At 54.7% G+C, this 15570-nt stretch overlaps 1 protein-coding gene across 3 annotated transcripts in view; it reads right to left on the reverse strand.

Annotated features, from left to right (window-relative positions):
* Positions 1-245: 245 nt before the first annotated feature.
* ARID3B (AT-rich interaction domain 3B) overlaps positions 246-15570 on the reverse strand; it is a 28748-nt gene continuing 13423 nt past the window's right edge. For 2 of the 3 annotated variants that reach the window (XM_066196000.1, XM_066195997.1), the window contains 3 exons: positions 9568-9751; positions 7198-7445; positions 4026-5620 (listed from right to left, as the gene is read on the reverse strand). In XM_066196000.1, the coding sequence (XP_066052097.1) occupies positions 5064-5620; positions 7198-7445; positions 9568-9751 (989 nt within the window). In that variant the 3' untranslated portion in view covers positions 4026-5063. Of the gene's footprint in view, positions 3089-3670; positions 3767-4025; positions 5621-7197; positions 7446-9567; positions 9752-15570 lie in introns of those variants that run through there. The other variant, XM_066195999.1, reaches the window with a different exon arrangement.

A 15570-nucleotide genomic window follows, 5' to 3' on the forward strand; every position in this document is an offset into this window, starting at 1 on the left:
GAGGAGGCTTTCAAGGCGCTTTTCGTGGGGAGCAGGTGATGACAGAGGAGGGATTTGGGAGATGGGTAAGGGACAGGGGCGGGGACAGCTCCAGCGACACCTGGGACAGGAGGTGCCGTGCGGTTCCCGTCGGAATCCAGCCTGGAAGCACAGAGGCCCTGCAAGGACACACGGGAAGATCTGGGAATTCTTGAACACCTCAGGGAGTCAGCCGGGGGCACAAAACAGGCGCGGGGGTCACGGTGTGAAGAGGTAGAAGTTTATTGGAATATAAACATTCAGATAACCTGTAAGATAGAAAAAAACCCAACAACAACATATACAGACACTTGTTGGAAGGAGACGTTGAGGTATTTATCCACCGCCTAGGCTATCACATTTGTTTTTTAATTACTTATTTTATTTTTTTTTTCTCTTTTAAATAGGTAAGAAAAACTAGTTAACAAGGCTGCTGCAGCTGTTTGGAGAGAACATCTGATGGCAGTCCCCTGGGAACGTTCACGTTCGCCGCGGGAGCCTCCCCTCATCCCACCCTCCCTCCGTGCCTCCCCCGCAGCCTCGGGAGCAGGCTCGGCTCGCTTTTTTTCCCCCTGGAAGCGCGGGGGGAGCAAGCTGGGGGCTGGCCGGGGGAGGGTTTGGCTGGTGTGTGGAGCTGGGGGGAGGATGGAGCGAGGCTGCAAAGCGGAGCACTGCCCTCGGGAACGTCCTGCTGGCAGCATCAAACCCTGAGTACTACACGGGGCCGGGGCGGCCCCCGCTCGGCCTCCCCCCGCTCTGCTGCTGGTTTCCAGCACCCCGAACCCAAAGCCTGGCAGCTCAGCAGGAGACCCGCAGCTCAGGCTGCCAGGGCCAAAGCCAGGCTGAGGGAAAGGGTTAACTCTTCACAGTCTGGATGGTCCTTGTCACCCCGGGCTGGGAAAAGGACCGGTTTATTGTTGCAGCTTATTTAACTGAGGTATCTGTTACGCTTCCCGACCTGATTCTTTCCCTGAATTGGATACAAAACAATCTGTTAGTCCCTGGCTAGTTCCAGTCTAGGTTGAGTAAAGCTTATAAACATTAATACTCTAGTAGTGTCCAAACAGTTCAGTGATTCGAGTGCCTTTCTGTGCAAGAAAACACAACGTTAGCAAGTGAGACAAAGCAACCCCACCCCGAGCAGCCTCTGCTCCCCAGGGCCGGGGAGCAGAGCACAGGGAAAAGCAGAAAGTGCCCCAGTCCCACTCAGAGGAAACAGCCCCGAGCCCACCCCCAAATAAAATTAAAACAAAAAAAGAAAGAGAAAACAAAGAAAAGGGGGGAAAATAATCATTTGATGAGTCCCAGAGGCTGGAAAACCCTCTGGGAGCCTGCGAGGATGAAATGCCACGGAGCCTGCGGGTCAGCCCGGCTCCCTCTGGAAGCAGCTGGCTGGGACACCCGGGAGCAGCATCCTCCCAGGACATGTGCATTCCCTCCTCCTGATCCCAGAGAGTCCCCGGGACTGCAGGGGGACAGGGTGACCCCACCACAGTGCTCAAACCAGCACGAGGACAGAGCCCTGAGCTGGGAAAAACGAGGACAACACCCAAATCCAGGGGCCAGGATCACTCCTGCCCCGTTCTCCCGCTGTCCTGCCCTGCACACGTCCTGGGATGATGCTGGGGCTCGGCTCCTGCAGGGTGGGGAAGCCACTGCTCCTCTGCTCAGCCTTGTTGGAGCTCCCTGTCTTTGGTGATCCATTTAAAAGCGAACGCAAATAAAAGCAAACACAAAAGTCAGCAAACCCACCTATGAAAACCCCCAAGCGATAGGATATGCCAATACTTCCTGAAGAGGTTAAAAAAAAAAACAAAACAAACCAACCCAACACAAACAAAACCAACCCAACAAGTACATATCTGAGGTATTTCGTCTGCTCAAAAAACCTGACTTGGGCCTGGAGCACGGGAAGGACGTCACGGGGCGGGAGGCATGGGACGGACGTCACCAGGGCAGGGCACGGGGAGAGGCCAGAGGGACAGAGGGACAGCACGAGGCCACCTGATTCATGGAGCCAGGGAAGTCCAGCTCTGCTCCCAGGGCAAGGAAGGGCTGGATTCCCTGTGCTCTGCTTCTCCCCTGCTCGGGTACCACTGCAGGGGGGTTTGTTCAGAGCCCCAAACCCCCACGTTTAAGCAGCCCACCCAGCTGGATCCCACCAGCACCCCTGTGCTCAGCCCACAGCCCTGCAGGGCTCCCAGAGCTGCTCCAGGAGCCTGGGCCAGCCCAAGTGATGCTGCTTTGGTGGCAGAGGGGCGAGACGCAGAGCCCCAGCACGCCCAGGCTGTCGGTGTCACCCCTCAGGGGACACAGGACACTCTGGGGCACTCAGGACTCGAGGGGTGAGGTGGCCTCAGCCAGAACCGAGCAGCTGATGGTGCCAAAACCGTGGGGAGGAGCAGGGGGGAGGCTCAGGAGGACACAGCAGGAAGGAACACAAGCAGATTGCCGTGGGAGGACGGGGCCAGGCAGCCCCTGGCTCTCAGGATTGTCAAAACACGGGGCTGTGGGTGGGAAGAGCCCTCCTGGCGGCCCCCGGTTCCAGCAGCACCAGGATTCCCAGCCCAGCCCCGGCCCTTGCCCTGCCCTGGTGACGTCCTGGCCGTGCCCAGAGCCCACCCCTGATTGAGAAACGCCGGGTGTGCCCCCCCCCTCCCTCCACGGGAACACCACAAACCCCTCCAGGACGAGGAGGAGGAGGAAACAAAGAGCAAAAGGGAGGAAGAAAACGGGGGGGGGGGAGCAACAAAGCAAAACAAGGCCGGACAAAGAGATGACGAAGGAAAAACTCGCTGGCGTGGACCGGTTCCACCACCACCACCATCCTCCTCCTCCTGTTGCTGGCCAGCCACGAGAGCAGGTTCCTTGAGCTGAGGTATGTGTGCGCTCCTGGGCAGCGGCCGTCAGAGGGACCAGCTGGTGGAGGGCTCTGTGCCGGGCGTGCCCCGCGATGAGGTAGGGCTGGGGGAGCAGTGGGAGCTGCTGCTGCTGCTGCTGCTGCTGCACGAGCTCTGCGTGCCCGAGCCGGCCAGGAGCTGCACCACGGGCTTCTGGGCAAACAGCACCCCTGAGGGCACACACACAGCGTTAGGCTGGGGAAACGGGAGGGTTTCCCCACCCTCGGGATCCCAGCCCAGCACATCAGCCTCGGGGATGGCTGCTCTGCTCGGCAGGGAAGGGGGGCCCTGGAGCCTGGACCTGTCACAGGGATGCTGGCCCTAAAACAGATCCCAAATGGCTCCTGCCTTTGGAGAGAAGCAGCTCCCCTTGGGGTTAGGGTCAGGCACAGCCAGGCTCCCGTTTGGGGCTTGCCCAAGGATGTTGCAGGTGTGACCTGCAGAAGGGAACTGCTCCACAGGGGTGCAGGGGAACTCCTGCTGGGAAAGCTGAGTAAAGCCCCTCCTCAGGAGAACAGGGATAATGCTTCCAGAGAGATTTCAAAACCCTTCCCTCGGATTTTAGAGCACTAACACCAAGGGAAAGGCGCCCATCCTGCCCTGCCCAGCGAACAAGAATCACCTCCCGCTGAGATTTGGCAGGGACCACCCCTACCCCACAAATTCCTGTCCCCAGGAGGGCTCTCCCCTTTCCCAGCAGGGCTCTCCCCTTTCCCAGCAGGGCTCTCCCCTGCCCAGCAGGGCTCTCTCACCAGCGTAGGTGGTGCCATTGATCTCCACAGACATGTTGATGCTGCCGATGCCGTTGGGGGACAGGTTCAGCGCCGCCGCCGCCGAGTCGGCCTTGTCTTGTCCCGGGAAGGGAGGGAGGGAGGCAGAGTTAGAGGGACACGATCCCATCCCCTGTCCTCCCCAGAGGTGACCACAGCCCTGCTTTTGTCCCCTCTTTGGGCATGTCCACGTTCCTGGATCCCTGGAAGTGCCCAAGGATGGAGGATGGAGCACCTTGGGACATGGGAAGTGTCAAACCATTCCAGGACAAGGCTACAAAGGTATTGAAATGCTTTGGTGAGCCTGGGAGCCCACTGGAAATCTTCCCCTGAGGGCCAAATTCCCATTCCCTTCCCAAGGAAGGGCTGGGAGCGCGTGAGGCAAGCCCAGATTTAACTCTCAGCCGGGTTTTGCTGCGGCTCGGCGTGCTCGGACTGCAGCAGCTCCAGCGGCCACTGGAGGGAGGGAAAAGCCAGGGACACTCCGTGAAAATCAGGATTCTCCTCCATTTCCTCAGTGACGGGCAGCTGTGTTTGAGCGGAGCTGAACTTCAAACTCTTCCAGGAGCTCCTAAACCTCCGTGAGGGTGAGCCTGGATTTTGGGATAGCTCCTGCACGGAGGGCAGCAACGCCACATCCCCTAAAAACCCCACATTATTAACCTTGGACCTAAATGTTGTTATCAAGCTGTGCTGAGTTTATCAAAACCACTTCTCAGAGCAGCTCCCAAAGCTCCACCTGATTTTTATGGGGCCTTTTTATGGCGATTTTTATTTTTGTGGTGAAAAGGAAGGCACGGAAGGCAAGACAGCCCCTACAAAGGGATGGGAATCCCATCCCCCAATCCTCAGGGCTCGGCCTGTTCCTGTTTGTAGGGACTGCAACTGTTCCCAGCGTTTGGGTTTAGAAGTTCAGGGAGAAAGCAAAAGCGAGGTGAGAGGGAACGAACACTCCTGGAGAGAATCTGTATTCCCTATCACCGCCTCCTTTGGTGTTGATGTGAAATTTAGGGGGATGCAGAGCTGCCAGGAACTGGGAATCCCAATCCCAGCTGCTGCTGCTTTGGAGGAACCTGCTTTGACCTTTCCCATCCACATTTGTGGCCAAGCTCCTCAAACCAGCAAGGGGACCCTGCAATGGAGACCCAGGATTCTGGAAAATCCCTATAGCTCTCTGTCTCTGTTTCTCTCTAACTGCTTCTCTGCTTCTCCATTTCTGTTTCTCAATTTCTCTCTATTTCTCTTTTTCCTGTCTATTTCTGTGCTTCTCCCTAACTCTATTTCTCCGTTTCTCTCTATTTCTGTTTCTCTCTAACTCTGTTTCTCCATTTCTCTCTCTTTCTCTGTTTCTCTCTAATTCTGTTTCTCTCTAACTCTATCTCTCCGTTTCTAACTCTGTTTCTCCATTTCTCTCTATTTCTCCATTTCTGGAACAAGAACAGCTCTTCCCCTTCTTCCCAGCCGTGCCAAACTTGACCGGCTCGGAGCTTTGGGAACGTGGCAAAGATCCTTCTGAATCTGGGATCAGCTGGATAATAAACGCAGCAGGAAAACCCGACAAAACCTCGCCTTCTGACACCTCGGTGCCTGCTGGGGGGCCCAGAGGTGACCCAGCTGTGTGTGCGTGTGTGACATTCCAGGCTGGGAAGCCTTTCCCGAGGAGCCGCGCCTCACCTTTGCCGTTGATTTTGATCTTCATGGGGATCTGCCGGGCCATGCTGAAGAGGTTGCGCTGCAGCGCCTGCTGCACCAGCCGCTGCTCCTCCTCCGTCATCCGCGTCACCTTCTTCTCCGGGGGTTCTCCCGCCTCCAGCCTGTCCCTCAGCTGCTCCAGGGTGGCCGTCCTGGCCACCACGGTGGCCTGCTGGCCGCCCAAGGCCACGGGCACGGCCATGCGGCTCGGCAGGGACACGCTCAGGGGCACGCCGTCACCTGGGCACACGGAGGGCCGGCTCGGACACGGGGCGCCCCCAAACCCCGCTGCTCCCACCTCCCACAGCACCCAGGTGCTGAATTGTTGGGACCCTGCAGGCTGAGCATTTCAGGCTTGCTGTGCTAAAAGGCACCGACCCTCAAGCAAACACTGCATTTGACCTCAGGCCGTGGAACAGGCTTCCAAAACTGAGTGACGGCACTGGGATTGCGGGTGTGGAGTTTGAACAGGATTGTGTGATCTCACACGGTTTAAGGTTTTAGTATATAGTAATATGTATAGGGCAAGAGGGAGGATTTAAGGCGTTGGCTAAGTCCTTCTTCACCCTCTTCTTCGTGGTTTGGGGTGGTTTTTTCTTACTGGGTGAAGGGGTCTGCACTGCAGACCTCAAGTGGTCAGTTATTGGGTTTAACGTATAAATAATACAGGTTGTCATCTCGTTATTGGATAGTTTATGCTTTAGAAGACCTTGGAAAGAGTTAGAGGCACCCATTTTCCACCTTGACAGCTAGAGCTCACAAGCTGAGACTGTACTATAGATAAGAATTAATAAACACCGAGTATTTTTTACCTGTGTACCACCCTGCCCCTGAGATGACTGAGATTTGGAGCTTTGCCTTTCTCACAGGAATTTTAACCCACAACTTTACAGCCAACGAAGCCTTGTGCTACAAAAAGACATTTCAGCTCCTCCAGAGTTCAGCTACTACACGAAGATCTACGATGAGGCAATCCACGGCCCCAAGAACCTGTCCTAAAACCACACAGCCTACCAGTGTTAAAACACAACTTTAAGGCAGAGAAGAAAAAAAAAAGCAGGTTTAAAAACGAATCGTTTTTGAATCATTCAGAAAGTTTCTGATTAGGAACAAACTAAGAGATGTTGAGGAATTAGGTAATTGATATCGCCTGGGGTGAGTTTATCACATATTAGTAGGAAAAAAAACCCCAAAACAACCCAGGGAAAGAAAGAGTTCTGAAGTTTGTAATAGCAAAACTTGATTGTGGGCTTGATATTTTTGAGTCTGAGAGATTTGTAGCCTGCTAGCAGCTGCTAACTCTTTCCCAAGGGTAAATTTCTCAAGAAAGTTCCTTCTCCAAACAATCTTGGCAAACAACTCTCCTTTCCCAAAACAATCCTTCATCCAGGTGGCGTTGTGCTGTTTCTCTGGTTTAACCAATGGCATCAGGGACGTGTTGTTCCCATTCACCAATCATGTTAAACCTGAATGGGAACACCTTATAAAAGGTAGCGAGAATTAGAAAATAAACCCTTCTTTTTCTATACTTGGGAGTCTTTTAGTGCCACTTGGATGAGTCTTTTCTCCTAATTCTTGCTCCTAAGCCGAATAACGAGACGTTCTGGCGCGCTCTTCTTCAGTCCCCACAAACCAGAGACTTCCCCAAAGCAGGAAGGAATGGTGACCCTCCATCCAGAAGCGTTCTCACCAGCTGAGGCGAGACATTAAACAAATCCCCCCGCCTGTCCCCAGCTCTCCGTTCGATCCCAACCCGCGCGTTAACCCCGGCTCAGACGGGAAGAAAAGGAGACAAACCCAGCCCGAGTTGGACTGACCTTTCCTGGCGGCCGGCGACGCCCGCGGGCTGGCGCTGCCCGGCGCCACGCCGAGGATGGGGAAGCGGATTTTGGGAGGGGACAGCAGGGCGGGGGGCGCGGGCGGCGAGGCCGAATAGCCGAACAGGGAGGAGCTGTAGCTGGGCCGCCGGCCCTCGCGCCGGTTGCCGTCGATGGCGGCCTGCAGCTCGGCCGGCGAGCTCAGAGACTTCTTCTCGCACTCGTAGGCGTAGAGGTACTTCATGTACCTGCGGGAAGAGAGGGAGAGAGAGGCGCTGCACGGAGATCCGGGGAGGGGAGGCTCATCCCCGGCTTCTCAGAGGATCTGGGGGCTTTGGGGGTGAAGCGCAGCTCGGCGTGGGTTTGCTCGGTGCTTGTGGGAAAACACAACATCACTTGGTGCTGATCCCACAAGGGAGGGAAAGAGTCAGCCAGAACGACTTCACAACTGAAACAGCCTCAGAGGATCGTCCAGAATTCCCTCACAACTGGAATATCCTCAAGGAATCGTCCAGAACTCCCTCACAACTGGAATATCCTCAAGGAATCGTCCAGAACTCCCTCACAACTGGAATATCCTCAAGGAATCGTCCAGAACTCCCTCACAACTGGAATATCCTCAAGGAATCATCCAGAGTTCCCTCACAACTGGAATAACCTCAATGAATCAGTCAGAATTCTCTCACAGCTGAAATATCCTCAAAGGATCATCCAGAAGTCCCTCACAACTCAAATACCCTCTAAGAATCACCCAGAATCCCCCCACAACTGAAATACCACCCAGAATTCCCTCACAACTGGAATATCATCTATAAATCATCCAGAACTCCCTCAGAACTGGAATATCATCTATAAATCATCCAGAATTCCCTCAGAACTGGAATATCATCTATAAATCATCCAGAACTCCCTCAGAACTGGAATATCATCTATAAATCATCCAGAATTCCCTCAGAACTGGAATATCATCTATAAATCATCCAGAACTCCCTCAGAACTGGAATATCATCTATAAATCATCCAGAACTCCCTCAGAACTGGAATATCATCTATAAATCATCCAGAACTCTGCCAGAATTGAAATATCCTCAAAGAATCATCCAGAATACTCTCAAAACAGAAACACCGTGTATAAATCACCCAGAACTCCCTCAAAAACGCAATAGCACCTATAAATCACCCAGAATTGCTTCACAGCTGAAATATTCTCTATAAACCATCCAGAATGCCCTCACTACTGAAATATCCTCAAAGAATCGTCCGGAATTCCCTCACAACTGAAAATATTGTCTCTAAATCACCCAGAATGCCCTCAAAACTGACATGTCATCTATAAATTGCCCAGAATTCCCTTAGAGCTGAATTATCCACTCTAAACCATCCAGAATTCCTTCACAACTGAAATATCCTCTATAAATCCTGCGGAATTTCCTTCACAACCGAAATACCCTCAAAGAATCAGCCAGCAGTCCCTCAGAACTAAAACATCATCTATAAACCATCCAGAATTCCCTCACAGCTGAAATATCCTCCATAAACCATCCAGAATTCCCTCGCAATTGAGATAATATCTATAAACCATCCAGAATCCCCTCAGAACTGGAATATCCTCAAAGAATCATCCAGAACTCCCACACAACTGAAATATCCTCGGTAAACCATCCAGAATTCCCTCACAACTGAAATATTGTCTATAAATCACCCAGAACTCCCTCACAACTGAAATATCCTCAGTGAATCACAGGGAATTCCCTCACCACTGAAATATCCTCTGTAAACCATCCCGAATTCCCTCACGACTGAAACACCATCTCTAAACCCCCCCTTGGAGTCCCTCACGACGGAGAATCTAAAATCCTAAGAACCCAAATCTCGGACCACAACGCTTAACTCAAGGGATTTTTTAGGAATTGCCCCTGCCCAAGGCATTCGGGCCGAGCAGCACCAAACCTTAGCCCTTTGGGAGGAGTTCTGGCCCACGGCTTTGTAGGAAGACTCTTTGGGGCTCAACAAACTTCCCAGAAACCTGCGTTTAGTTGAGCCAGGAGCTGGGAGCGCATCCCTTCATCGCTGAGGCGCGGTTTCACCCCGTTCAACTTTCCAGGGCTTTCCCTTCCACCTGTCTTTTCGCCCCGCTCATTCCACTCTTCCTTCCCTAACCCTGCGCCGCGGGCGAGGGAAAAATCCTCACGGGCAGAATCCTTACGGGAAGGAAGTGCTGAATTCCCACTTTTCCGATGCTGAAACGGGCACTAAACCACCAGGAGGACAGGCAGGCCTCTCTGAGGAGGCAAAAAAGGCCAGGGCTGGATGGAGGTGAAGGAAGTGAAGGTGGGAATTCCCTCTGGGAGCTCGCGGTTCCCAACTCACTGCGTGCGCAGGGTGAAGGCGGCGCTGGTGATGGAGGTGGGCAGGTTAAGGCCTTTGGTGATCTCCCTCCAGATCTTCTTGTTGATGATCTCCACCAGCCCGCCCTTCTCGGTCACCAGCTTGTAGAGCATGTAGAGATCCAGGATCTGCTTGGCCATGATGGGGATCCGGTTGATGGGAGTTCCTGGCAGGGAGAAGGAAAAAGAGAGCACGGAGAGGATGGAGTCAGGGAGGGGAAGGAGAGCACGGGCAGCTTGGGGGGGGGGGGGGGGGTTCATCTCTCTCCCAACAGGAAATTCAGGGAATTTGCAGCCTGGCTCGAGGCCTCTCCGTGGGTGAGTAAACGAGGCAGGGAAGAGCAGCCACAGGGCAGGGAAAATCCTTTCCTGTGGGCAAAGGGAATTACCAGACCAATAAAAACCCACAGCTCCTGGAACAGAAAGAGGGGAAGTTGGGACTATTGAAGGCGAGGCACAAAGGAATCAGTTTTACGAGCTCAGGGTTCAAATCCTCGGATAAAAAAGCCCGGCTGCGTTCCCTCATCCCCCAGGATGTTTGCCTGGGAAGAGCAGAACCAAGGGAATCAGTGCCGGAGAACATCTCTGCCCCCACGGAGACACAACCTGGGGAGGTAAATAAAGGCTGCTCCTTCCACAGAGCTTCCAGCCTCCCACTCCTTTTCCCTGAACAATCCCCTGACGAGGCCACGGCAGCTCTGAGCATCCCAAAGCCAGGTCCTGCTCCAGCCTTCCCGCTCTTTTTGTCGCCTTTCGGGTTAACACAGAGCAAAAGCTGATTTTTAACCTCTCAGTGCCCCCTTGGCAGCTCCTAAAAGTGCTAACGCCCAAACTAAGGAGGTTCGGGCAAGGAGAGGAAGAAGGAATAAAAAAAGCCGAAGTGGCAGAGCTTTTATTTGGCCTGGGAAACTCTGCCCCGGATCAAAGGGCCGCATCCTGTCCCCACAATGGGCAGCCCCAGCCTGGCAGGAAGGCTTGGGAGGGGGGCAGGGGACAATTGCGGAATCCCCAGTCCCCGGGGGAGGCTGGTGCCACTGCTGGCAGCCCCAGAACCCCCCATTTATGGCCCTTATAAACGGGTTTATTCTGTGCCATGAAAGGAGCCCGGCCCTGCAGATGTCCTCAGACATCCAAGGGGGATTTTTTTATTTTTTTATTTATTTATTTTCTCCCCGTCTTTTCTTTGGGAAGCCTGTTAGGCATTATTAGCTCGTGGTGCCAATTCCCACAGGTTAACGAGATGCCGGATAAAGCAGCTCGTTTTTGCAGCTCCAAAGGGCTGGAAACCCCACAGGTTCAAAGCGTTCAGGAGCAGTTTGATCAGGTTTGTATCGATTTCTATCAATCCTCTTCCCCAGGCGGAGCAGCCCCTTCCCACATTTCAGGGGCACGCATCCCCCTCAGGGAGCACGGAGGGAAATCCAAACCCTCCAAACTCCCCGTGGCTTGAAATATCCTCGATTTGCTCCGGTTTTTTTTTCTCTTTTTTTTTTGCCCAGCCTCCATTTTGTCTCGAGGTGTTGGGAACAGGGATCCACGGAGCACAGGGAATCAGGGAATGATCAAGTTACCTCGAGCCGTCACTCATCACCTGAATCACACCCGCAGGGAAAACAGGGAAATATTTCCTTCCAAAGCCCCCAGGACACCCCCAAATCCCCCTTTCCTTCATTAATCAGTGAGGGCTGGGGGAGGATGGAGCCCCTCTCCCTCCATAACTAAAGCCACACGAGTTTCCCCAATCCAATTTGGGGAATAGCATTAACTTGTCCAGCGGGGACTTTGATCCAGATGGAGAGCGAAAGGGAAGAGCCACGGATAAAGCTCTCAGCAACCCAGCTGCCCCCCCAGAAACTATTAACAAACGCCCGCTTTTTAACACCCTGCGTTCCCCCCCAGACACACCCGTGCCCTTCTCCAGGTTTCCCCAGCTCAGCAGCTGGGAAAAGGCACAAATTCTCAATCCAGCTACTGCTGAGAGAGGCACAAACATCACCTGCAGCAGTGGGGAGTGAAGGCTGGAGCATTTCCCGGGAGCTGCTCCCAGCTGGAGCAGCGATGGGGGTCTGACCTCCCTCAGCTCGGCTTTTAAACGGGACCAAAGTGCCCTGGAATTGCGTTTATGAGCTCAGTTAAATCGAGATGCAGACAGAAACACGCACTTACCAACTCAGCTAAACGGGGATTTACAGAGAAACGCGCGTTTACGAACCCGGCCACGTGTTTACGCAGAGAAGACAAATTTATCCGCTGAGATAAATTTATCCACTCGAGTTTGCTTCTCCCCCCCTACCCCCGAATAAAATTTCTTTGGACAGCTGAGAAACTTTCCAGCAGGGCCAGAACTGCTCCCGGGAGCCGGAATAATTCCATTTCCCACGTGCTGCCCCAGAGCATCCAGCAGGGAGCGAGGCGGGGGCCGGGCCCCGGTGAATTCCCGGGATTTTGGTGTTTTCCAGAGGGATGAGGTGACCTCTCCTCCCCCAGCCGTGGCCGGGGAAGGCGATGAAGGCGGGTTTTGATGGGAAACCTCCAGCGTTGGGACAGGAAAGGCTGAAAACCGAGAGCCCGGCGGATCCTGTCAGGGGCCATGATGGATTACTGTCATCTGGCAGCGCTAGGATTAATGATCCCGGGGTCAGGGGCCAGAATTCCAGAGGGAAAGGTCAGCAGCCGGGGGCAAGGCACAAGACTTGTTGCCTTTTGATGGCAAACTCGTTTTACTGTACTTCCAAAGCCTCCCTGCCCCGCTCCGGGAGGCAGGGGAAGATCCTCCTCTCCCAGATTCCTCGGAAAACAACTTCTCCTGCTTTTTAGCAGCACCTTGACTTGGCTCAGCCCAGCCAAAGAGGGGCCACGGGGAGTCTGCTCCCAGCCTGGGAAAGGGAAGGTGCAGAGCTGATAAAAACAGGAAAACAGAGTCACCCCATGGCCCTCAGGCTCCCGGTTTTTTGAGGAGAAAGGCAACGCACAGTCCAGATTTCTGGAATAAAGGCTTTCCCTGGAGGAAGGCTGACTGCAGCCATAACCACCCCTGGCCTCGGAGGGAACGTCTCCCCTCCCAAAGCCCCCTGTGTTCCAGGCAGACGCATCGGGAGCCTCGGGGGCTCACCCAGAGAGTCCCCTGTGTCCCACGCTGGGACAATCTGCTGGATTGGAGAGCCCTCAGTGTCCCCTGTGTCCCATTCCAGGACAATCTGCTGGATTGGAGAGCCCTCAGTGTCCCCTGTGTCCCACGCTGGGACAATCTGCTGGACTGGAGAGCCCTCAGTGTCCCCTGTGTCCCATGTTGGGACAATCTGCTGGACTGGAGAGCCCTCAGTGTCCCCTGTGTCCCATTCCAGGACAATCTGCTGGACTGGAGAGCCCTCAGTGTCCCCTGTGTCCCATGTTGGGACAATCTGCTGGACTGGAGAGCCCTCAGTGTCCCCTGTGTCCCATTCCAGGACAATCTGCTGGATTGGAGAGCCCTCAGTGTCCCCTGTGTCCCATTCCAGGACAATCTGCTGGATTGGAGAGCCCTCAGTGTCCCCTGTGTCCCACGTTGGGACAATCTGCTGGACTGGAGAGCCCTCAGTGTCCCCTGTGTCCCATTCCAGGACAATCTGCTGGACTGGAGAGCCCTCAGTGTCCCCTGTGTCCCATTCCAGGACAATCTGCTGGACTGGAGAGCCCTCAGTGTCCCCTGTGTCCCATTCCAGGACAATCTGCTGGACTGGAGAGCCCTCAGTGTCCCCTGTGTCCCATTCCAGGACAATCTGCTGGACTGGAGAGCCCTCAGTGTCCCCTGTGTCCCATTCCAGGACAATCTGCTGGATTGGAGAGCCCTCAGTGTCCCCTGTGTCCCACGTTGGGACAATCTGCTGGACTGGAGAGCCCTCAGTGTCCCCTGTGTCCCACACTGGGACAATCTGCTGGACTGGAGAGCCCTCAGTGTCCCCTGTGTCCCACACTGGGACAATCTGCTGGATTGGAGAGCCCTCAGTGTCCCCTGTGTCCCACGCTGGGACAATCTGCTGGACTGGAGAGCCCTCGGTGTCCCCTGTGTCCCATTCCAGGACAATCTGCTGGATTTGGAGCTCCTGAAGGGGCTGAGGGAGGTGTGAGCCCCAGGAAAGCCTGGAACGGTTGGGTTTCCACCTGGGAAAGCAGCTCCTGGGGTTTGGCTGGTTTGGATTAACTCAGAGCATCCCCTCCCTCCCTCCCATCCAACACCACCCCGGGGCTTCGTCCTCCTCTCCTCCAGCCTCTCCTCAGCCAAATGTGGGAGTCAAACCTCAACTCGGAGATGCAGACCGAGGGCAACCGCTCCAAAGGCGGCTCTGAGCCCAATTTGAGGCAATTCCAGGCGTTTATTTGGCCTCCCTGCTGGAGATTCCCTGCCACCCAGGGATCTCCAGCAGCCTGAGCCACCACTGGTCCTCCACAAAGAGCACTTCATCACACCCAGCCCTCTGCCCTCCCACCTCCGCTATCCCATTTCCCTGCCGGAGCGTCCACTTTACAGCCAGGGAACAAAGGAGGTGAGAATCCCCAGCGTTTGCTCAGCAGAGCCACGTTGAAATCCCGCTGGGAGTGAAAAATAGGCACGGGAAAGACATTTTAAAGCTGCAACCTGGGTAGCAGGTAAAGAAAAAGCTGCTCTTCCCACTCCAAATATGTTCAGGGGAGATGCTCCATCAGGCAGCCAGGAGGAACAGCTTTTCCCCAGGAAACTGGGGAAGTCCACCGTGCTTTCAAATAAAATTGAGCCAAATCTCAGGAAGAACAGAATTTCGTGTTTCTTGGGAGGGAGGCGCAGTAATTCCCCGGGGGGTGTGAATTCCCAGCGGAACAGAGGGAAAATTCATTGTACAGCAGCAAAACGGCTCGACCCCCGCGCTGCCTCAGCGCCCGGCCTGCCCAAATCCCTCTCCAAGGACAAATCCCGGCTGGATCAGGGCTTCAGCCGGCGTTCCATGGGGCTTGGTTCTCCAGAGTTGGGATGAAAATCCCATGGAGAGCGGCAATCCCGGGAATGGGGATCCCATGGAGAGCTGCAATCCCTGGAATGGGGATCCCATGGAGAGCCACAATCCCTGGAATGAGGATCCCATGGAGAGCGGCAAACCCGGGAATGGGGATCCCATGGAGAGCTGCAATCCCTGGGATGGGGATCCCATGGAGAGCGGCAATCCCGGGAATGGGGATCCCATGGAGAGCCGCAATCCCTGGAATGGGGATCCCATGGAGAGCGGCAATCCCGGGAATGGGGATCCCATGGAGAGCTGCAATCCCTGGAACGGGGATCCCATGGAGAGCTGCAATCCCTGGAATGGGGATCCCATGGAGAGCTGCAATCCCTGGGATGGGGATCCCATGGAGAGCGGCAATCCTGGGAATGGGGATCCCATGGAGAGCTGCAATCCCTGGAATGGGATTCCCACGGAGAGCTGCAATCCCTGGGATGGGGATCACATGGAGAGCTGCAATCCCTGATCCTGCCCTGGATCCCATGGAGAGCTGCAATCCCCGGAATGGGGATCCCATGGAGAGCGGCAATCCCTGGAATGGGGATCCCATGGAGAGCGGCAATCCCTGGAATGGGGATCCCATGGAGAGCGGCAATCCCTGGAACAGGGATCCCATGGAGAGCTGCAATCCCTGGGATGGGGATCACATAGAGAGCTGCAATCCCTGATCCTGCCCTGGATCCCATGGAGAGCGGCAATCCCTGGAATGGGATTCCCACGGAGAGCTGCAATCCCCGGAATGGGGATCCCATGGAGAGCTGCAGTCCCGAATCCTGCCCTGGATCCCATGGAGAGCTGCAATCCCTGATCCTGCTCTGAACAGGGATCCCAAACACCCGTCACCCCAACTAAACCAAACCAAAGCTCCTCTAAGCCAGGACCAGGCAAACTCCTCGCTCTGTTTCCCCATTAATTATTTCCAGTATGATTTTTCTTTGGAGCTAAAACAATATTCCCTCTAAACCATTATTTCC

Source organism: Chamaea fasciata, unplaced genomic scaffold (genome assembly GCF_029207755.1).
Source record: "Chamaea fasciata isolate MVZ Bird 193981 ecotype frontalis unplaced genomic scaffold, bChaFas1.0.hap1 SCAF_14, whole genome shotgun sequence".
In the NCBI taxonomy this organism is placed as follows: domain Eukaryota; kingdom Metazoa; phylum Chordata; class Aves; order Passeriformes; family Sylviidae; genus Chamaea; species Chamaea fasciata.